Below are 23,448 nucleotides of genomic sequence, written 5' to 3' on the forward strand. Positions count from 1 at the left end.
CTGAGACTGTTTGAGACCTTTTTAATTAATAACCAGCATAAGCTACAGAAAGGAAGGTGGAAACATGGGGAGGAACTATGTAAATTACTCAAGTGTATGATGTGAGGCTAAACTAAAAGTTATTTAAGGACAAATTCACAATACTAAAATGCAAGCAAATTATCGAAAATGAACTAGAAAATATATAATCATGTAAAGAAAAGAAAAACTAATCATAATCCCACAATTGTAGTAATTCTTATTAACATTTTGGTGTAATCTTTTAAGTTCCTTTCCATGTTTTCCATATGTGAGTATTTCTAACATATTTTTTTTACTGTTATTAATGCTACATAAAACATTACTATATGTAAATCTGTATCTCTGTTCACTAGGACAGATTCCAACAACTAGAATTATTGAGTAAGAAATTCTGAGATCATTTTCAGTCCTGAATATTTATGTTCCCTTTGATGAATTTAAGTACTTGAAATGCTAACCTATGAACTGGACGGGCCCCAATTTCTATTGGATATTGTAAAGGAAAAAAATGCATGTGAAGTACTTAGCACATACTAAGTGCTTACTGACAAGTAAAAACAGTTAAGTGTGAGTAGCTGTAGTACTAATAACCAACCACACAAGCAGTATAATAACAGTAGGTTGTACAAGGTATGACAAGCACCCTCCTGAATACTTCATACATCTTGCCTCTACTTTTTGTAATCACTTTGTAAGATCAGTATCAGTGTCACTTGTTTGGAGATGAAGTAGAAAATGAAGTTCAGGGAGGAAATGACTCACCTAAAGCAGTAGCAAGAGCCAGGACCAAAACCCAGGACCATCAGGCTCTAATTTTGTCCCTGTGCCCCTGTCTTACTATGTCTCACTGCCTCCTCCATATTTGAATATATTTTCCCTCTGAATGACAGCCAAAGGCATCTTTTTTTTTTATTATTATTATTATTCTTTGTCCCAATCTTCAAATATCAACCTTCTCAGGAGGTTTTTACCTGCATCCTTAAACACGCACATGCTCAACAGTTCATGGGTGTTTCTCTTGTAGTGAAAGTCCAGTCACATGCTGGGTATATGTTCAATCCAGCACAGAGAATCACACACTTGGAGGCCCACAGAAGCCAGGGGGTAGTATAAATGAATGAACTGTGCCAGCATTAAGAGCTCTTTTCCACTGTTTTTGAAATGTTGTCTCTCCTTGGGCTGGTTTCTGTCTTTACAATTTGGGTAAGGTCATACATAGAGAAATATCTCTCGACTACAAGGAGAGCAGCTGCACCAAAATGACAATACATGGCAATGAATGGTAGGCATTAGACTGAGTATACAAAAGGAAGAGGTGGGACTCGCGGGCCAATGGTGGAGAAGTAGGGGTACCCGAAGTTCCCTCGTCCCTCAAACACAGAAGTGTTGAGGCCAAAGGACTTTGAATTCCAAGAGTCTGGGCTGCAGAGGGACAGAGACGTCCCTAAGGACCCAGCAGGACAAGCTGGTGGGCCATAGGTGTATGACCGTGGGAGAGAGAAAACAGGCTGCGTAGGCAAGGAGGGGAGGGATCCCCTTCTGCGGAGAGACAAAGGGAAGAGAAAGAGAAGCTGGGGAAGCATAGGACTGTATCTGGACGAGAGGAAAACCATGGAACAGGATGGAGAAAGATCCAATCTCTAACCTCTTTGACCTCAGCCACAGCAATTTCTTGGTTCACATATTTCCAAAGGTAAGGGAATTAGAAGCAAAAATGAATTACTGGGACCTCATCAAGATAAAAAGCTGCTTCACTGCAAAGGAAATAATCAACAAAACTAAAAGGCAACTGACAGAATGGGAAAAGATATTTGCAAATGACATATCAGATAAAGGGTTAGTATCCAAAATCTATAAAGAACTTACCAAACTCCACACCCGAAAAACAAATAACCCAGTGAAGAAATGGGCAGAAAACATGAATAGACACTTCTCTAAAGAAGACATCCAGATGGCCAACAGGCACATGAAAGATGCTCAACGTCGCTCCTCATCAGGGAAATACAAATCAAAACCACACTCAGATATCACCTCACGCCAGTCAGAGTGGCCAAAATGAACAAATCAGGAGACTACAGATGCTGGAGAGGATGTGGAGAAACGGGAACCCTTTTGCACTGTTGGTGGGAATGCAAATTGGTGCAGCCACTCTGGAAAACAGTGTGGAGGTTCCTCAGAAAATTAAAAATAGACCTACCCTATGACCCAGCAATAGCACTGCTAGGAATTTACCCAAGGGATACAGGAGTACTGATGCATAGGGGCACTTGTACCCCAATGTTTATAGCAGCACTCTCAACAATAGCCAAATTATGGAAAGAGCCTAAATGTCCATCAACTGATGAATGGATAAAGAAATTGTGGTTTATATACGCAATGGAGTACTACGTGGCAATGAGAAAGAATGAAATATGGCCCTTTGTAGCAACGTGGATGGAACTGGAGAGTGTGATGCTAAGTGAAATAATCCATACAGAGAAAGACAGATACCATATGTTCTCTTATGTGGATCCTGAGAAACTTAACAGAAACCCATGGGGAGGGGAAGGAAAAAAAAAAAAGAAAAAAGGTTAGAGTGGGAGAGAGAGCCAAAGCATAAGAGACTCTTAAAAACTGAGAACAAACTGAGGGTTGATGGGGGGTGGGAGGGAGGGGAGGGTGGGTGATGGGTATTGAGGAGGGCACCTTTTGGGATGAGCACTGGGTGTTGTATGGAAACCAATTTGACAATAAATTTCATACATTGGAAAAAAAAAGATAAAAAGCTGCTTCACTGCAAAGGAAATAACCAACAAAACTAAAAGGCAACTGACAGAATGGGAAAAGATATTTGCAAATGACATATCAGATAAAGAGTTAGTATCCAAAATCTATAAAGAACTTACCAAACTCGATACCCGAAAAACAAATAATCCAGTGAAGAAATGGGCAGAAAACATGAATAGACACTTTTCCAGAGAAGAAATCCAGATGGCCAACAGACACATGAAAAGATGCTCAATGTCACTCATCACCAGGGAAATACAAATCAAAATCACACTGAGATACCACCTCACACCAGTCAGAGTGGCTAAAATTAACAACTCAGGAAACGACAGATGCTGGCAAGGACGTGCAGAAATGGGAACCCTCTTGCATTGTTGGTGGGAATGCAAACTGGTGCAGCCACTCTGGAAAACACTGTGGAGGTTCCTCAAAAAATTAAAAATAGATCTACCCTATGACCCAGCAATAGCATTGCTAGGAATTTATCCAAAGGATACAAGAGTGCTGATTCATAGGGGCACATGTACCCCAATGTTTATAGCCACACTTTCAACAGTAGCCAAATTATGGAAAGAGCCTAAATGTTCATCAACTAATGAATGGATAAAGAAGATGTAGTTTATACATACAATGGAATACTACTGGTCAATGAGAAAGAATGACATCATGCCATTTGCAGCAATGTGGATGAAACTGGAAGGTATTATGCTAAGTCAGTCAGAGAAAGACATATATGTTTTCACTCATATGTGGAACTTGAGAAACTTAAGGGGGAAGTGAAGGGGGAAAAATAGTTACAAATAGGGAGGGAGGGAGGCAAAACATAAGAGACTCTTAAATACAGAGAACAAACTGAGGACTGATTGGGGGATGGGGGGAGAGGGGAAAATGGGTGATGGGCTTGGAGGATGGCACTTGTTGGGATGAGCACTGGGTGTTGTATATAAGTGATGAACCATGGGAATCTACCCTCAAAACCAAGAACATATTGTACTCACTATATGTTAGCCAATTTGATAATAAATCGCATTAAAAAAAAAAAAAAAGGAACAGGTGGGATGTATCAAATGGGAGAGTGCTTGCCCTATCTCAAGGAAGCAGCTGCTACTTGCCCAGAAGTTTCTGCCTCACCAGATCTGATTTTTACAGGAAGCCAGATATCTGGATCCTTAAGAGAGGCATACTGGTTTTAAATGTTAACAACTAATGCAGATTTGAAACAGTAACATACGTGCCCCCAAAAAACTATCTGGAGGCTGTATTCCACCAGCAACCACCATTAGTAGTCTCTGTTCTCGATTTGGATTATTCTAATAAAAAATGTTGACCATGTTTTCCTATATTCCATATAAAAACTAACATCATTCTTTGATTCAAGTAAACACTTGTTGGCTAACTTCTCTGATCAATAGCCTACTGTTAGAAACTTTACTTTAAAAATGAAAATTACATTTACTTTGTGATTACAGCAATAAATCCTCATATTATATTATATGCCAAGCATATACCCAGAATCAGTTTTGTCTGGAGAGCTTACCTTCATGCATTCAGGGAGGTATTCTACCATTTCCATAACTGGACATTTATTGCTTGGAGAATAATGACTAAAAACCTTAAGGCATTCTTCCCATCTATTAAAAAGCAAAACAAAACAAAACAAAAAACAATGGTGATAGTAATAAAACAATCACAAGTCATAATCCTTCGGTTCTACACCACAAAGATGCCAGTTGAAATTCAAGATTATAACTTTAGGAGAAACCTGAAATTGTTCCAATGGAACCAATAGTTCACGAATCAAGATCAAACCGTTAATAGGATCCTTGTCCATTAGTGGAAATTAGAAATGTGGGAAAATTCTAGGATGGATATAATCACTGTTCTTTTTCTCTAAATTCCTTCTTAAAAAGGTAAGCTTTTACCTTCTTTTCTCCTGAAATCATGAAATAGTATGAGCTGGTCATGCTGAGTAGAGATACTCACATTCACATATATACAATAGCAACATAGTACTGAACATGATATATTTTAATTTTTTCTAATGTTTATTTATTTTTGAGAGAGAGAGAGACACAGAGTGTGAGCAGGGAAGGGGCAGAGAAAGAGGGAGACACAGAATCCGAAGCAGGCTCAAACCCACGAGCTGTGAGATCATGATCTGAGCCCCCCAGGCGCGCCTGAACACGTGATATTTAATGGGTAATCTGTGTATATATATCGTGTTGAATTAAACTACAAAATAACATGTGTCAAGTACGTTAATAAGCATGGATTCTGCCAGGAGATTACAGAGTCTGCTCTTTTCTTGCCTGCCATTTGTTTGGACACGATAAGAAGGTGCTTTTGATACCAAGGAGGAAATAAATCTCCAACAGGAAGTAAAGAAGAGACCATTTATCTCCAAGATCCTATCTATGTCATAGGAGACTACTTCCAAAAAGTACCAAACTTTCTGTTAACAGTATCAGTAAAATGAATCTAGAACATCTGCATAATCAGTGGCAAACTTCTGGTTGCACACTTGCATTGGCTAGTGTTTCAAAGGAATAATCATTGGTGACGGGTGGGTCTTGAGATTGCCCATGCTTAAAAACACAGGCTTATCTGTCTCGAATATGAAATGGTTCACCTCTGTGTCCACAACTGGGTGATACGGGGCCCTTGAGCATATCTGTGATTATACAGAAAAGTTTATGTACAAAAACTAGGACAAACTACCCTCCAACTTTATCATTAGAACTCCTTAAAATATGGCATAAAAACCCACAACCACAAAAGGTTATGTGTTAAGGGAAATTCCAATCGATGGCCCTAGTAACAACCTGGATATACCCCGGAGAGGATTTTCACCAACATCCGGTTTTCACATTTGTATTGGCAAGAGAGTGTTGGCAGATTCAGGTTGAGCAGGGAAGAGTGTGCTAGACAATGACCATAGTGCCAGACACTACCCATGCCCGAACTCCATGAGTGCCACATGAGTGTTATGAAGGTGATCTATGCTCCCACGATTTAGAAATGGAAACCAAAAACCAGAGAGTTCAGTAACATGTCCGTTATTACCCAAAGAGTACATTAAAAACTTTATGTCAACAACTGATGTTTAAGAAATGTTGATTAACAGCTGAAACTTATTCTTTTTCTGTTTCCTTTCAGGTTATAAATCATCCCTCGTGCCAGAGGACACGAAATGACAGTGGGATAGAAAGAAAGCATACCTTTTGTTCTTGATGGTCGTAAGAACCACGTCCTTCCTCTTATTGTGAATTGCAACATGCAAAAAGGAGGCCTGCTGCTTGTTCAGGACGATGTCAGCATCATAACTCAAAAGAAGTGCGACGGCTTTGGCATGGCCTTCCCTTGCAGCCAAGTGCAGTGCAGTGTTCTTTCAGAGAGAACAGGACACAGAAAATCCAGTGACAATGGCTAGTCATCCTTTGGCTATCGTACTGCTTTCATCTTTGAACTGCTTAAAATAAATTATTGACAAACCCAACTATTTAATACCAAAATACGTAAAATTTAAAACCAATGCTCAGAGTCAAGCATCAAATAAGGAGTTTCTAGTTCACACACGGGGTGTGTGTGTGTGTGTGTGTGTGTGTGTGCGTGTGTGTGTGCGTGTGTGTGTGCGTGCGCACAAGCAATTCCAAGTGGTTTGTTTTGTTTTTATATTGGGATTATTCCGCAAGGACAAATGACAGACTTTCAGAGTAAAGATGTTGGAGTGAACACCGAATACTTCTAAGAGGTTTCTTGTCTTAGTAGAGCAATGATTTCCAGATGTTGGCTTTTTGTAGTCTGGTCAAATTTTTTAAAAATCAGGAATTGCTCTAAGGTTGCCAATCTTTAATTTGACACATAAAGACATCTTAAAAAGCAATAACAACCTTCTACCTCTATCATTTCATGAAAGAATGTGAATTTTAATACTCTCCATAAAAAGAGGAAGTATATTACAGCAGAATAAAGGATAGTCTTCCAAATCAAATACACTTAGCTATATTAAAACATACCCCGGACCTCTTCATTTTTCTCAGTTCACCAGGGAGTACTGAAAATTTTTTCATCAATCTATGTGGGCCTGTGGACTCTCTGCGAGACTCAAGAGGTGTCCTCAACATGCACCCACCTGTTGCCATTCTCCTTATTCCGTTCCCCTCTTACTCATTCCTCACTTAGCGTCTGCAGAGTAAGAACCCAATAAAAGACTATGAATGCAGCAAGGAAGGAAATAAAATGGCTGGAAAGGACGCTTTCATGCAATTTTGGAAGTTTCTTCAATGCCAAGACTTCGGGTAGGTATGGAGAACACAGTACATACCCCTTCTTCATCTAGCTGATCTGTGCACTTCATATTAGTGTCAAGAATGACCTTCATGGTCTGAGTGTACCCGCCCAAGGAAGCATGATGCAAAGCAGTCCAGCCACTGTGGTCACTGTTAAGAGTTAAGAAAGGACTGTTCATTCACTTCTCAGATGAATCCTGGGAAGGAAGGCCACCCATTTGAAAGGTGACTCTGATGAGTACAAAAAATAAATGCATATCTGAGTTCTAGCAACTAAATATGTATTACATATTTCTAAAAATGAGCTAATTTCAAGACTAATGGTCTTAAGTAATCTTCCAATGTGATTCACACATATTTTTTAATTTAGTAGATTAACATATAAAAGTATATAAACACATCAAACATCTGTGGGTGGGTAAAACTTGAAAAAACACATTTTTCAAGACTATAATGTACTTATACACACTATTTTAAATCTTGTTTTATTCTTCCGTTGAATATTGTATCAAAACTTTTCCATGATGGTGTTTATTAGTCTTCGTGGCCACTAATTGCTGCTGCTGCTAATAATATTTTACAATACATGGCCTTAAGATGCTTAGCTTAATGCTACTTCTGTTTCTAAGACTTCAGGACTGAAAAGATCATTCCTCCAGTGCTCTCAAAGACGCTTATTAATCCCTTTAGAAAACATCCTTTCTCTCACAGAAATTCAAGATGTAAATACAATGAAGCCTTGTCATTCTTCCAAATTACAGATGGAAAAAAAAAAAAGTATGAGATCCTGACACAACTTAATTTCAGCGCTAGCGAGCACCTATTTTAGGTTGCAAGGGCCACCTCGCCATTTCAATTGTGAGGCACTTAAGCAACAAGTGTCTGGCCTGGATCCATTTGGGGTCCCCCATGCATGTCCGCTGAAGGCAGAAAGGAACTGAGCAGAGCATTCACTTCTCAGCTGCAGCCCTACTTTGCAGGACTGGTGCTCTGATACAGAAGTGTGTTTTTGAACATTAGCCTAATGAGCTCTTTGTTTCCACATTGGTAAAATTAAAAGATAGCTCACCACACTTCTATAAAACTTGGCTTTTTACAAAGATGTCATTTAATTACGCTATCTTCTAATTATGTTTAATTATTTTTAATTTGTTTTTGCTCCTTGTGTTAGACTTAAGTATAACGAAATTCAGGAATTCTTTATGTTTCGTGTTGTAGCATAAAGAGAGATCTTCACGTCCATCGTTCATCAGACAGAATGAAAAAGTCTTTGAATTTGTATGGGGTGTGTGTGTACATGTATCTGCATAAAAGGATAGTAGCATGACAAAGCAAAATATGAAGAATTGTGTCTCAAGCTACTTTGCACCAAGCCACTTATTCTGTGAACTCAAATGAAGTCTTCAAATCTATAAACCTTGATGTCACTGTCAATTAGAAATAAAACGGATGTCCTGTTCAACATATGAAAAGTCATGTAGGTTCTGAGAATTAAATAAGATGGACAAAAGCACTTAGTGAGAAAGTTAGATATCATAATTCAGAATAAAATAGAAAAACAGCCAAAAAATGGCTAATTAAAAATACATAAATATTCTGGTCACATATCCTTACCTGAGAAATAATGCACCTTTTTTCAGAAGAAGTCGAACTACCTTATCATGCCCATTTTTTGCAGCCAGGTGCAAAGGCGTCATTCCATGGAAGTCACCTTCATTCAAAAGCCTCGTGTCATTCATATCTTGCAGAAGCCTCTGACAGGTGTTGATACGCCCGTAACTTGAAAAAATTAGGTTTCATATTTTCAAAGCAAATATTAAACAGAAAGAAGGCACGCTCACAGGGTCAAGGTAAATGGACCCTTACCTGGCTGCAAAATGTAAGGGTGATTTCTTATCTTTGCTTTTGGAATGAATGGACACATTAAAGTCAAGGAGGTTATCTACAGAGACAGGAATCCCGTGTCTACATGCATAATGTAGAGGAGTACACCCGTCATCATCTTCATCCATTACCAGCTTTTTAATATGTTGCATCTATGGAAAAAATTAATATTCTAAATATAACTGTTCTCAAGCTCATGTAGTGTTTTTCAAACTATCCTGTAGGACAGACTTTTCCAATGGTCAATATGTACACCTTGAGGGCAAAAATATAAATAACTCAAAGGTACTAGAGTAAAATTAATTTGGATGATGGTGCATGCTCTGTCTCCCTGAAACGTAGACTTCCATATTAAAGGTTATGCAAAGTCCTAAGAATAAGATGTGTACTTAACTTATTCAATCCAGCATTGCTACAGGCCACCCTCTTCAGCCCTCCTTTCACTTTTTTGTCCCAAATAACACTTAAGAACTTAATGCTAATGTGTCCCATTAGACAGAAGGAAGGAGATGTTAAAAATTAGGTTTATTTTTATATGAATATTAAATTAAAAAATGAATGGAAAATGAGCACTTAGTCCAATCAATAAACATTTTTACTTTTAAACATGCAACTACACGGATTTTTATTCTTAATTAAAGACTTTGACAATGTTAAAAATCTATTATAAAAATATGGAGAACTTCAGATACACCTAATAGTCACTTGATAAGTATTAGCTGGTGAATATAAATACAGAGATAATGTTTCAACCTGTCAAGTGAAATATGTTGAATAGTTTGTTTGTTTAATGCTTATTCATTTATTTTGAGAGAGAGAGAGTGCATGCAAGCATGAGCGGGGAAAGGACAGAGAGAGAGAGAGAGAGAGAGAGAGAGAGAGAGAGAGAGGCAGGCGGGTGGGGGGGAGAGGGAGGGAGAGAGGGAGAGAAGAATCCTAAGCAGGCTTCGCACTGTCAGTGCAGAGCCCCAGGCAGGGCTGGATTCCAAAAACCGTGAGATCATCATCTGAACCAAAGTCAAGAGTCAGACGCTTAACTGACTGAGCCACCGAAGCACCCCAAATAGTTTTTCTTAATTGATGATTAAGTATTATGAATTCACTCCCATACTTGGCTTTTCCACTGATATGTAATTTGTAATAGTTAAAATACTGATGGAAAGCTAAATTATAGATGGGGATATAGAGAGGGCACCTGGGTGGCTCAGTCAGTTAAGTGTTCAAATCTTGACTTTGGCCCAGGGCGTGATCTCACGGTTTGTGGGTTAGAGCCCCACATCTGGACTCCATGCTGACGATGAAGAGCCTGCTTGGGATCCTCTCTCTCTTCCTCTCTCTTGCCCCTTCCATGCATGCTCTCTCTCTCAAAATAAATAATAAACTTAAGAAAAAATAGATGGGACATATAGGAAACCTCTCTAACTTGAAAAATTCAACCCCAATGAAATTTATTATCATAATCATCACCATCATGTTGTAAATATTAAAATATGGAATTTTTACTTTAAAATAATTTTTAAATTCAAAAATGAGACTTCATAATAATAAAAACCATAAGCAAAATCATTTTACCTTACTCAGTTTATGGACATCCACATATATATCTTTTACCTGAACCCAACTTGCTTTATGTAAATCCACATATATATCCATTACCTGCATAAACTCAGGTCGCAGATTTTTTAATCCATGAGGTTGCTGTACAGTCAAATGCAAAAAATTACGTCCAAGATGATCTTTTACGTCTACATGGGCACCTATAAAAACATAATATAAATATAACTTCTACTCATTTATTTAAAGGATGACCTATGGTTGATTTTCAGTTTAAGAAAATCAAAGATTTTTTACTTAAAACTTTGTCAACCATTAGCTTACAGGAAACTTTATTTATAAAAGAAAACTGTATTTAAAATGGATTTACCTTACTGCGTATGGGTGTATGTGTGTGGGGGGGTAGAGAATCTATGATTTGTTGCATTAATTAATGTAGGAGATCTCACCTTTTTAAAGCATAAAATATAAAGATGGAGAGATTAGATATCAAGAAAAAAAGGGACAGTAGTTATCTTCTTTGTTATCTTTACATCAGGTAGTACCTACAGTGGAGACAGTTGCAGTACCTACATCACAGGATTAATCATTGAGAGAATGTAGGTAAAATGTTCAGCAGCATGCACACAACATAAAACTTGTTTTATAAATGTCATCTATTATTGTTCGAAATTATCTTTTTAAGGATCACTCCCTTACTGAACTTACAATTTTTCTAGACAGGGCAAGTGTTCTATTTATCTCTGTATTCACAGCACCTGGCCCAATGCCTGGCACATGATAAGTGGTTAATAAATGTTTAATATCAAATTAAGTAGTAGTTGTAAAGCTTGGCCTGGTCCCTCATGGTACCTTTAGACAGTAGCAAATTTACAATATTCCAAGATGCAGAAGCAGTTGCTAATATAAGTGGAGAACGTCCTTCCGAATCAGTGCTATTGATATCTGCTCCCTAAAATAAAGAGTTTATGAACAAATTAGCTTACAAACTGCAATCTGTAAATAATGTTAATTCATTGAAATAAAGTGTCCATATATGGCTAGCATTCAAATGTATAACTATATAACTACTTGAAATCTCCCTAGAATTCATATGTTGTAGCATCAGAAATCAAGGCATTCTTTTATAATTTCAACAACAAATTATCCTCACGTGTTAACCTTTTGACTGACATCTGGTGACAGATCAATGTTATTACCGAAATCATAAAACTAAAATCCTCTGACCTATACCAATAGTTTAGTTCTCAATGTAAGAAAACATTTTTAAATATCCATGATAGGGGCGCCTGGGTGGGTCAGTCAGTTAAGTGTCTGACTTTGGCTCAGGTAACCATCTCGCGGTTGGTGGGTTCCAAGCCCCACATCCAACTCTGTACTGACAGCTGGGAGCCTAGAGCCTGCTTGGGATTCTGTGTCTCCTTCTCTCTCTGGCCCTCCCTCACTCACACTCTCTCAAAAAGAAACATTAAAAAAATTTTTTTGAATATCCATGATAAAAAAATCATCCATATTTATTGCATATAGGATTTTTAAAACATTCACAATAGTTCACTTAAAAAAATCTACTTCATCTAAAATAGATGAACTTAAATAACTGAAGTAATTCAGATCCTAAAGTAAAATTTTAGTCAAATATCTGATAAAATGTATACTTAAAAATCATATCGTACAGATAGATTTTAAATTAATAGGTCAATATTTAACATTATGTGTCACGGTTATAATATTTTGCAGGACCAGAAACAAAAGCTTAAAAAAATTCATGGGAAGAATTCTGTCTCTTGGACAGGGATAAAATAGCTTAAACTCCGACTCTGGATATTTCCCCGTTCTTTGGGGACCAATAAATACAGATGATGACAGCACCAGTACCCCCTTTGAAAGCCTGATATTGGTTAGTGAGCTCCTGCCACAGTTCTCTTGCCAGGCAAAGACACAGCTGTGTTCGCAGAAAACCACGCATGACAAAACTATGGCATATAATGAATCTTTCCAGGATTCCTCTATGTAAATATCACAATTTCAATAGTTGCTATTGACAACAAATGCCTGAGGAACACGACAAATGGAACTACATTCATTGCTGATATGGTGGGGCTTAAATACATACATCATATAGTCATCTGTGTAAATGACTTGTTAAAATTTAACTCGAAAGCCAACTGAGTACACCTCTTAGAATGAAAAAGATTGTGTGCTTTCAGTTGTAACAAACTCTGGACAGTATTTTTCTCAGTTTCCATCGTTGGAAAGACGGCGCTGAGGCAGCCGGGGTGGAAGCTTACGGAGAATGAGGAAGGTGATGTGTACTGCCTGTCCTGTGTCCCTCTCCAAGCTGCTTGTGCATGAAGAGTCAGCAGAGCTGTGAAGCCTAACACTCCTCGAGGACTGCTTCACAGAACTGTCCTTGCTATGTACCCACCAACTCCCAACACTAAAAACACGGGTACAGTTTCTGCCCAACTTGGTGGTAATGAAGTCCGGCCATTATGGATTCGTATACAACATACTCTATTTGTAAATGTGTCAGTCATCTTTTTGTAAACTTTTTTTGCTGATAAGTAACAAAATTTGGCTTACTTTTGAAAAGCCATTATGTAATTATATGATTTTCTAACTGTAAATAGTAATAAAACAAAAAACTGTCTATAGAATAGTTACCACTGAAATTAAGTAGTCTGCCAGTTCATGGTGATCAAATAATGAGGCTCTGCAAAAAGAGAATGATAAGCACATTAAAGTACTACTGATATAAATATATAAAATAAAGCTATACTATACTCAAAAAGTTTATTTACATTATCACTTAACAACATAATAAAATGCTAGAAAATCAATAGCCTTTCAAAATTTATAATTGATTGTGATTTAGGGTAATATTTTCAAAGTAATAGTAATCGAGAAAGTTCAAACACATGACAATATTTTCTTCCTCATCTTTTAGTAAAGTGGTTATGTCCTCATCAAATCATCTTGAACATGTGAAGTGAGTAGTAACATCTGTCCTAAGAGCTTAAAGTAAACGACAAAAGAATAGGCTGTTATCACTGTGATCATGGGGGAAAAAACAGTTGCATGCAAGGTGCACCTACAATTCACCTGCAATATTCAAAATGCCCTCTCTTCACCAAAGTTAACAAAGCATTAGCTTTCCTAAGGTTTTATGAAGCCAAAAACAAATTATGGGGAGAGTTGAAGTCATTGTGGCATTATGTCATAGCCAGTCACAAAATGACATTTATAAAGCAAACCAAAGTTTTCAATCTAAAGTAAAGTGCCTCCATAGCAATTGAAAGCTTATGTTTCGTATGAAAATATAATTTCTTTGTCCCTATTTAAGATTATCTCATCTGTTCTTAGCCTCATATATAAATTTCAGAATCAGTTTGTCAGTTTTCACCCCAAATTCACAAGAGGTTGTTTTATATTTAAATTACATTCAACCTGTTTAGTAATTGAAGGGAAATGAATAATAACATTATGAGCCCCATATGATTTGTTCTTGTACCCGCCCCCCCCTCCAGTCTAGAGCTTTGCTACTCAAAGTGTGGGCTGCAGACCAGCAGCACTGGCACCACCTGGGAGGTCATTAAAAATGCACATTCTCAGTAGATGTTAGCATTGAGGCTTGGAGAGGTAAATGATTTGCCAAATGTTACGTAGCCAGGTAGGGCTGGCACCCCATTCCCCTTACTCCAAAGCTTATTGTTTCAGCTAGAATAATGTACCGAGGTCTTTGCACTGTGGTAAAAAAAGAATTCTAGCCCAAAGAACAAACCTTCCTTTGAAGTTCAAGATAAACTCCAAATGTCACTGGCTATTAGAAGGATATTCCAGGATTCTAAATCAGTATTAGGTTAATTAGAATTGGACTGAATTGGTCCAAGAAATCTACAGCCAATCCAAGGTGAGTATGTCCAACTAGAGTAGTCACCAGGCTAAAGACACTTATGGGTAAGGTGAATGGATTTTTTCCTTAAATAACTTCTTCTTATGCATACTTGTACATTAAAGCTGTGATCTAAATGCACACATTTTCACTATATCCAGATCATTGGGGTTCTAAATTCGATATAACCTGGAAATAGTTACAGAGTTTTAAAAAGTTCCTAAGACCATCGTGAAGAATCTGATGTAATCTGGGATATGAACTGGCAGGAGGACTTTATAAACTACCCCCATGATTCTAAGGGGCAGCAATTTGAGACTCTCCAGTGTGGACGTCAATCTATCTTTTGTTTTTGTTCTGATCAGCCATTTCATATCACCAGTCTTTTATTCCAAATGCCAATTTGTTTTTAATAATCTGTCATCTTAATCTACTTATTTTCACATAGTTGATTATTCCTTCCTTTAAATTTCTGAACATCTTAAATAGCCTTATTTTCAAATTATTTTCAGCTTGCTCTATTATTTCTATTTCCTTGGAAGCAAATTACCCTTTCGTTGATCTTGCTGTCCTCTATAAATTTTCCTCATTGCTATGAAATTTCACTTTGCAAACACATCCTAAGTGGGAGGTTCTTTCCATTCGCACATAGCTCATTGTGGCTGGTGCTCTTACTAGTGTGGACATTCATATCCACCTCCCTAGTTGAGAACTAGATCTTCTATTGGTAGCCAGAGTTTCTTTGTCCCTGAGGGATAGTGTAGATTTCCTGGTCCAGTTACCTATTGGGAATACTCAGCTCTTTCCTGCCATTCAGGGCTTCTGCATACTCACAGTGTGTGCGTGAGAGAGAGAGAGAGAGAGAGAGAGAGAGAGAGAGAGAGAGAGAGAAAGGGAAGACTCATCTTGCCTACCTCTTTCACTCACACAGGAAGCATTTAATCCTTGTCTTCCAAAAGGAATTGAACTCAGTCCACACTGCCTGTTTCCCGTCCTACCATTTAGTAAGCCTACAGTTTCAGATGCTTTTTTTTTTCTGATGTGTATTTCTGTTAAGCCTCAAAAAAAAAAAAAAAAACCCACACACATTTATCTTGTTTGGTGCTTGGTGACCATTTCCTAAAACTGGATGCTTTGAAAACATTTGTAATTGTGAGGGTGAGTGGAAAGGGTAATGGGGTGTGAAAAGTGGAACACCCCTATGTATCTGCTCCATTATCTCTAATAAACATGAGAAGACACATATGACGAAGTGAAACAGATTAGAAAAAGGCTTGGAAATGACATGTCTGTTGACCTCCTGCGCATACAGAGAATTCATCTTGAGCCTATTCCGCTGGCCTGAGAAATGATCCAGAACATGCCACTGGAAATTTTATTTTATGAAAATCTATTTAACGCTCTAATTTTAGAGGAACACAGAGATTCCAGCTGAAACACAGAATCTTTATGTTATTTTCTTCTGAACTATAGAATCTGTTACTATAAGCACTAACTTTTTCTGGCAGCGTACAATTTAATACATGAAGACTGAAAATGTGTACACACAATGATAGGTAGGAAACTTGCCTGTGAAGGAGTGTCTCCTGATTTCCATCCACTGCATTGACGATATCACTGCTACCAGAATAGGAAGATATCATCAATTTAACAATCTCAGTGGCTCCCTGGGTGGCAGCAAAGTGAAGGGGTGTGCACTTCCCATTCTGCAAAGAGGTTTAATACCAGAACCAATATTTAAGTCCAAATTTAAGGATATAACCTAAATTCAGCTCTGGGTTTTTTCTTCCCAAGTCAACAAAATCAAGCATTGATATAAGAATCATGGCTAGCAATTTTGTTTCCATGCAATCTGATAGCTCTTAACATCTCAGTATCTCTACCGTCATTATCAGTATCATTACCTGTACTGTATTTGCATTTGCAATTGTTTTGGGTAGCTCTTAAAATTCTTTGGCTAGGCTTAAATTTGGGATATTTTCTTGTTCTGCTTCTACATGAGCAGCAAAAAATAATACCTACTTCAATCTAAATTAAATGTAAAGGAGTTATAAAGCATTTTGGAATCTAATTTATGACAATTCTAAATAAAAGTAGCATGTAGAATATGAACAATTACTTCCATCAGATCCAACTGTGCGCCATTGTCCAAGCACATTTTAATCATTTCCAAGTCACCACTTTGAACCGCCATGTGGAGGGGACTAGCTTTTGCATTATTCACAAAGTTAATATGAGACTCTCTGCTATATCCATGTTCCTCACCTTTAGAAGAAAACAATTCAAGACAACAATTATTATAAATAAATAAGAGGAATTTTAGGGGAAAAAGACATTTAGATTTATATAGAAGCAGGTGTATAAACTCTATTAAATATTTTTCAAATTAATAGCATCCACCAGAATAGGATTCTTTACAATATATAATGTACGAAAGCCTCTACTCACCAAACTTTAATATTATTTCCATGCATTTTTTGGCACCTGAGAATGCAGCCTGATGAATAGGGAAACATCCCCATTTATTTGCCTTACATGGCTTAGCTCCTTTATTTAACTGGAGTCAAAGAAAAAAGTCAAAGGACACAAGTTAAACCTCAAATCACAAGGACAGACAAGAATTAAATGCCTCTCCCAGACAATTTCATTATTCTCGGCAACACTACATAGAAAAGCTTCATAGACTATGAAATTTAGGCATGAAAGTAATTTTGGAAGTAGGCTAGGATAATGAACTAGAGACATTTTATATTTCCAAAGATGAAGTAACAATGTGGACATAAACATAATCCTTACATTCCAAACTAAAGTCAACACATTTTTCAATGGAATTAATGAAATGTTTAAAACATTACCATGACTTCTATATCCATGCTCAATTCTTTATGTTAATAACGTGATAATATTTCTCAGATTCTTTCCTGTCACTTATGTAAAATTTATAAGTGGTAAGACCAGCACTCTTGTTAAACTATGAAAATCAAGTATTTTCATTAATGGAAATACTCTGCTAAAAGGACAATAGAAGAACCGAATCTAATGTTATCTTGATCTGAGTCCATCATTTTCAACTATCATTTTTTAATACATCAATGAACTTCAGTTTTAAGTGCCTTTTATTTTCACAAAAGTAAAGAATTTGAAAAAGCAGAATAGTGTGAAGAGGTTAATATTACCTGGAAACTCACCTTTGAGACAGTGTTGGTTTACGTTGTAGGAGACATTTGTCTTATTTCTTTGCAAAAGTAATTACGTGTATACTGTGTAATCACACTGCTTAAAAAGATTTTACTTAATGACATTCTTTAAAACTATGATTTTATTAAGTACATATTCCATTTTTAGATACACAAAAGTTTATACAATAAAATCTCTATTACTAAACTTTTTTTCTCAGTTTTCTCCAATATATATCTATAGATAGATCGATAGATATACATAGATATGTACCTATATCGATATGTATATATGTATGTAACACTAGCATTAAAATAAGTAATAGCTTTAATTATATCCTTGGAATGTATTCCAAGAATTGGAATTGGTAAATCAAAAATATTCATACTCACAGTGAATGAAATTCTCTGATTCATTAAAATTTCTCTAACCCTGAACATCAATAAGGTTGTTTCGTCCTTCCAATTTAGGAGACGAAAAAATGATCTCATTGTTTTAATGGGTTTCTTTTTCATTATTAGAGAAATTAATTAAACTTCATGTGTCCCTTGCCAATATTCTGTAGAGCACTCTCTTTTCCTCACAAATTTGTAAGAATACCTTATAGACAAATGTTTATCCATTTAAAAATAAACAAATGGATGTAATTACACACTTGGTCTGGTTCAGCTCAACTGATGTGCTATCATCCGATACTGAACTATCTGTACGTTCCCTGGATAAGGCCAACATGGTACTATGTGTTACTCTTAACTATTTCAATCAATTTGCTAGTATTTTTAAGATTTTGCATCTATGTTTATTTACAGGTAAAACTGGTCTCTTTCTTTTGAGGAAAACTGTCAAATTTTGGAATTATTATTACTTTTGCTTCTTAAAATTAATCTGGAGGTTTTCACTCTTCTCCAGTGATATAAAACAGTTACTTGAAATGGAAACTTTTCCCTGAAAATTTGAAAGAACTTGTAAAATCTACAAAAGCTTATAAATTAGTTGGCTCCAGAGCTTAATAATGCATTTTTAAAACTTTTTTATAGTTCTCTACAGGTCTTTAATTTTTAAATTAATTTCTAAATTTCAATTCCTTTCAGCTACTCATCCATTTTTAGAATAGGATTATGCACAGTGATCTTTTATCATCTTAAAATTCTCCACCATATCCAAATAAAGTCCTCTGTTATTTGCATTTTATCTTTTTCTGTTTTATTCAGACTTGCCAAAAACAGCTCTATTTTATCATCATTTTCAAAGAAACAACTCTTGACTTATCATATAATGATAATGATATAATGATAATGGCTTTTTCCCAAAAGCCATTAATTTTTGTTTTCAACTTTATTCCTTTATTACAGTTTTGTTTTATTTGGGGCTCTTTTTCTAAATTCTTGGCTTGAGTGTTAACTTATTTTTATTCTCTTTTTGGTCCAATCATGACATCTTATAGGAATATGTATTTTTTTCCTCCAAAACATCTAACAAACACATTAGAACATATTTGTAAATTTAAATATTCAGAAAGCTATTCTAAAATTATTTTTATTCTGTTTTCCTACTCTCTGGGATAGTGAAGAAAAAAAATCAAGTGGTAAAAATATATAACCTGGCCTGAATAACATACAAGTGATTAAGGGATAGTTGAAAGAAAGCTATTTTCTGGAATTCTAATACCACACTCAGAAGGGACACGACGTAGTCAGTCATTTAGATGGGCATCTCCAGAGTTTCTGTGGATCACATCAGAAAATCTCACCAGGAAGAAAGGGCTGGAAGAGGGCTGTGGTTAAGGACCTTGGTCATTATGCCATGCAGGGCTCCCTTTCTGAGAATCTTCTAGTCCTGTGAACATGAATGGCTTCTTCTCTTGGTTTATATTTCATGAGCCCAACAGTAAGTTTGTAGTTGACTATGTTTCTCTCTCCCTAGACCATTCAGAAGCTCAGATCCACTTTTACTAGCACACAACCCACTATACTTTGTATTTTGTAGTCTCGCCTGACCACCAGCTTCATATTCATTTCTGCTGTCCATACTTTCTTTTCACTTGTATTTTCCTTATTGTTTTCCTGTTAGCCTTCTGTAAGCGATTTCAGATGGACTTAAGATTTAAGGGGTGTGTATAACTACAAAAACATGGAGAACTTTTTTTCTGACATTTTCTGCATTTTATATTTTGCTAAGAAGAGAAGCTGAGAGCTGTTACAAATGCCGATGACTCATGCTATCCTAATGGAAAGAAAGAAGATGGGGACAGGGGTTAAAACACAAACCAAGATTTGCAGTGCTTCACTATTATCTTTGGCGCATGCGATTATCACAGCTGTGTTTCCATTTTCTCCTTCCAAATCAATATTAGTGGTGTTGTGCTCAGTCAAGACCTACACAAAAGAGGGGAATAACGGTCAGAAAGTTCGCTTTCAAGTTTCCAAACACGGTACTTGTCTTCCATTAGATTATAAGCACCTGCATGCTAGGGACCATGTCCTTATTCATCTTTTTTTCATCTTTCTCCCACAGAATCTGGCACAACATAGTTGGTACTACGTAAGTTTCTCAAAAAGATGAAATAATGGTGATTTCTTTATCACATCGATTTAGGCAATATGGAGTTGTGAAACTGGAAATAGAATACGAATTATGGATGCTAGTAAACGTAGCTCACTTAATACTTTTCACTTGTATTAAATGAACTATGTTGACTAATATCTTCAAGAAAATAAATCTGTGGAACCATCTGGAATATGTGAGTGTGGAGCGGAAAGGGAAGGGAAGAAGAAGAGGGAGAGTGAAAGCGAGGCAGGGAGGGAGAGGAAAGGCTGCTTTCTCCTCTCTAGCCATTTTTCTTGTACCTCTGTTCCAAGTATTGTGGGAAATGTCAATTAAAACTCCATTCTCTTCAGCATAGAAAAGAGAGTTCACATAATGCTGGTATGGGTTAACTCAATTCATTCAAACTTAGTCTGGAACAGAAATTTATTGTAGGATGTAATAAATTAGCATTCCTGATAAAATGGTTACGCAATTTTTCTGATGGAACTTAACGACCTGTTGCCCCCTCACCTGGCTGACTTCTAGCTGATTATTGGCCAAGAATCTATAGATCTTTAACCAGTCTTCATTTTATATTAAATTTAACAATAATTATCTCATATAAACGTCTCTCCCAAGACAGAAATCTTTGAGTTGGCCTCCTAGAGGTCTTTTCTCTCATGGTGAGACTATAATAAAACTATAATGTGTGCTTACAATTAAATTGCTTAAGAAGAATTTATTAAATAAGCTGTTTGCTAGAAACCTTGACTTAAAAAAAAAAAAAAATCACACAGAACTCCTTGTTAATAGAACGTGTCCTGATAGATCAGCAAATGAATTAGGCTTCCTAATTAACTCTGCTCATAAACCAAAATTAAATTGAGATTTTAGTACATAAGAACACGTAGAAAATTATTGACAGATGAAAGAAAATGAGAGCACAAGTTCAGTGTGAACCTCAGGCACTTTCACATTCTGTTCTCAACAAACACTAGATTCTCATGCAAAGTAACCTACCAAGTCTATAAGATTTTTCTCTTTGCCCTCTTAGAATCAGAGACCATAGATTTATGGCACTTATTAGGGTGTTATTGCTTACTACCATAAGCACAGTTTTTCATAAAGCTGTGTAAAATTCTATGTGGCAGAGGTCCCAGAGAGAGCAACTAAACTGTGCCCACTTCAGATTCACTCAAGACCAGGCAAGTCTGGAGGTTTGCAGGTGAGGCCTCCAGAGGTCCCTTTGATAAAAATCCAGGAAGCCTCATGGGAGGCTCAAACCACTGGATACTTAAGGGTTGAGCCCTAAGGACAAAGGCCAGACTACCTGCTAACCCCCAGGCCAACGCGTCCCACGGAACACTAAACACACCACTGGTGTCTGCACAAGAACCCGAGGTGACATGTGAATAACAACTTTTTACTTTACAACCATCTAGGCAGTGGTGGAAGGCCTGGGGGAAGGCTAGCCAAGGAGACAATGGAGAAGCATTCTACATTACGGCTGGTGGGGTACAAGCCGGACCCAGGGGCGCAACTGGGAAGGGTAACCCCAGAGGCTTGTTTGTAAGCACATAAACACACCAAAATTCCTCCTCCTTCCATTCTCTTCATCTCTGGTTCAGTAAAGGGGTTTGGAGACACTTTTTGATGAAGTTATTATGACTGGTAAGACCAAGCAAAGGAGAGACCACTAATTTCAATTCTCTTATAACCCAGCTTTTTTTCTTGTTCTTGTGTCACCAGGAAATTCTGTTATATACACCATCTAGTTTATAAATCAGTTATGGGCTTATTTCTAAACTCTATTTTGTATTTCTATGTGATACGTTTCTGTATCTGAAGATTTCTGATATCTAATTAACAGCCTTTCAACTGTTACCTGCCTTTGAATTCCCAAATCAAACTTTCACAGTCAAGATTAACTGAGTACTTGGGCACTTGCTTCTGAAAAGAGCCTTCAGAGGAAGCACAAGAGTTCCTTGAGGAAATATGTGGCCTCTCTGGGTGGGGAGGGGAATCCCCACAGTCACTAGTTTCCAATGCAAATGGTAGAGAAGGAGCATTTGGCTCAAAAATAATGCAGACAATTAAAAAACAGTTTACTACCAAAGGCCTTTTCAATAACCTCTTCAAGGGGCTGTCCTGACCCATCTTCTTAGGTGCTGATACCTAAGTTCCTCCATTCTCCTTCGGGCAAAATGCCCATTCGCTCATTCATTCACTTATTCAAGAGCCATCCTTTACCAGGTGAGAACTGGAGAGATTTATATTAGTTGCACACAGTCCCTCCTTCAAGGATAACCAGCCAGAGCAAGAGAAAACCAAATGAACATTTGATTACAACATCATGTGTTAAGTATTATGGTAGAGCTATATACAAGTTATAGTGGGAAAGCAGAACGCAGGCTCCCCTCACACCCTCTATGCTTGGCCTCAAGAACCCAAGGACCCAAGAGGCTGAGAGGAAGGTGTTTGGGTTAAAAGGGGCATGGAGCTCAAGAACACCCCTAGGATTTCTTTGGTAATTTATCAACAAGGTAGGTTTTCGTGTGGTATGATGGACCAGAAATTTTTCCCTCAAAAGTTGAAATGCTAATCCTCAATGTGATGGTACTGGGAGGTGGGGCCTTCAGAAGGTGATTAAGAATGGCATTAGTGCCCATATAAAAGAAACCCCAGAAAACTCTCTTAACCCCTTTCACTTTGCAAGGACACTAAGATAACAGCCATCTGTGAATCAGGAAGTGATCCCTCACCAGACACCGAAACTGCTAGTGCCCTGACCTTGGACTTCTCAGCCTCCAGAACCGTGAGAAATGAATGTTTGTTATTTAAGGCCCACAGCCAATGGTATTTTGTTACAGCAACTTGAACTGGCTAAGATATGTGGCTTAGCACAAAATCCAAGTCATTTTGTGCAGTATAATTTCCTTAGGAAAACTTACTCTCGGTTCCAAATTGCCTCCTTTAGAAATGGATATCTGGTGGCTAACAGACACAAGAAAAGATGCTCAGCGTCACTCATCGTCAGAGAAATACAAATCAAAGCCACACTGAGATACCACCTCACACCTGTCAGAGTGGCTAAAATGAACAAATCAGGAAACTACAGATGCCGGCGAGGATGTGGAGAAACGGGAACCCTCTTGCACTGTTGGTGGGAATGCAAACTGGGGCAGCCACTCTGGAAAACACAGTGGGGGTTCCTCCAAAAATTAAAAATAGATCTACCCTAAGACCCAGCAATAGCACTACTAGGAATTTACCCAAGGGATACAGAAGTGCTGATGCACAGGGGCACACATACCCCAATGTTTATAGCAGTGCTTTCAA

At 37.3% G+C, this 23,448-nt stretch overlaps 1 protein-coding gene across 1 annotated transcript in view; it reads right to left on the bottom strand.

Moving 5' to 3' along the window:
* TRPA1 (transient receptor potential cation channel subfamily A member 1) overlaps nt 1–23,448 on the bottom strand; it is a 55,257-nt gene that overhangs the window by 21,081 nt on the left and 10,728 nt on the right. Inside the window, exons 4-15 of the mRNA XM_042973547.1 lie at nt 19,851–19,958; nt 16,855–16,963; nt 16,526–16,671; nt 15,976–16,112; nt 13,179–13,227; nt 11,367–11,466; nt 10,617–10,717; nt 8,943–9,112; nt 8,691–8,855; nt 7,112–7,226; nt 6,006–6,172; nt 4,325–4,418 (exon numbers count right to left, since the gene is read on the bottom strand). Of these exons, the coding sequence (XP_042829481.1) occupies nt 4,325–4,418; nt 6,006–6,172; nt 7,112–7,226; nt 8,691–8,855; nt 8,943–9,112; nt 10,617–10,717; nt 11,367–11,466; nt 13,179–13,227; nt 15,976–16,112; nt 16,526–16,671; nt 16,855–16,963; nt 19,851–19,958 (1,461 nt within the window). The remainder of the gene's footprint in view (nt 1–4,324; nt 4,419–6,005; nt 6,173–7,111; nt 7,227–8,690; nt 8,856–8,942; nt 9,113–10,616; nt 10,718–11,366; nt 11,467–13,178; nt 13,228–15,975; nt 16,113–16,525; nt 16,672–16,854; nt 16,964–19,850; nt 19,959–23,448) is intronic.

Source organism: Panthera tigris, chromosome F2 (assembly GCF_018350195.1).
Source record: "Panthera tigris isolate Pti1 chromosome F2, P.tigris_Pti1_mat1.1, whole genome shotgun sequence".
NCBI lineage: Eukaryota > Metazoa > Chordata > Mammalia > Carnivora > Felidae > Panthera > Panthera tigris.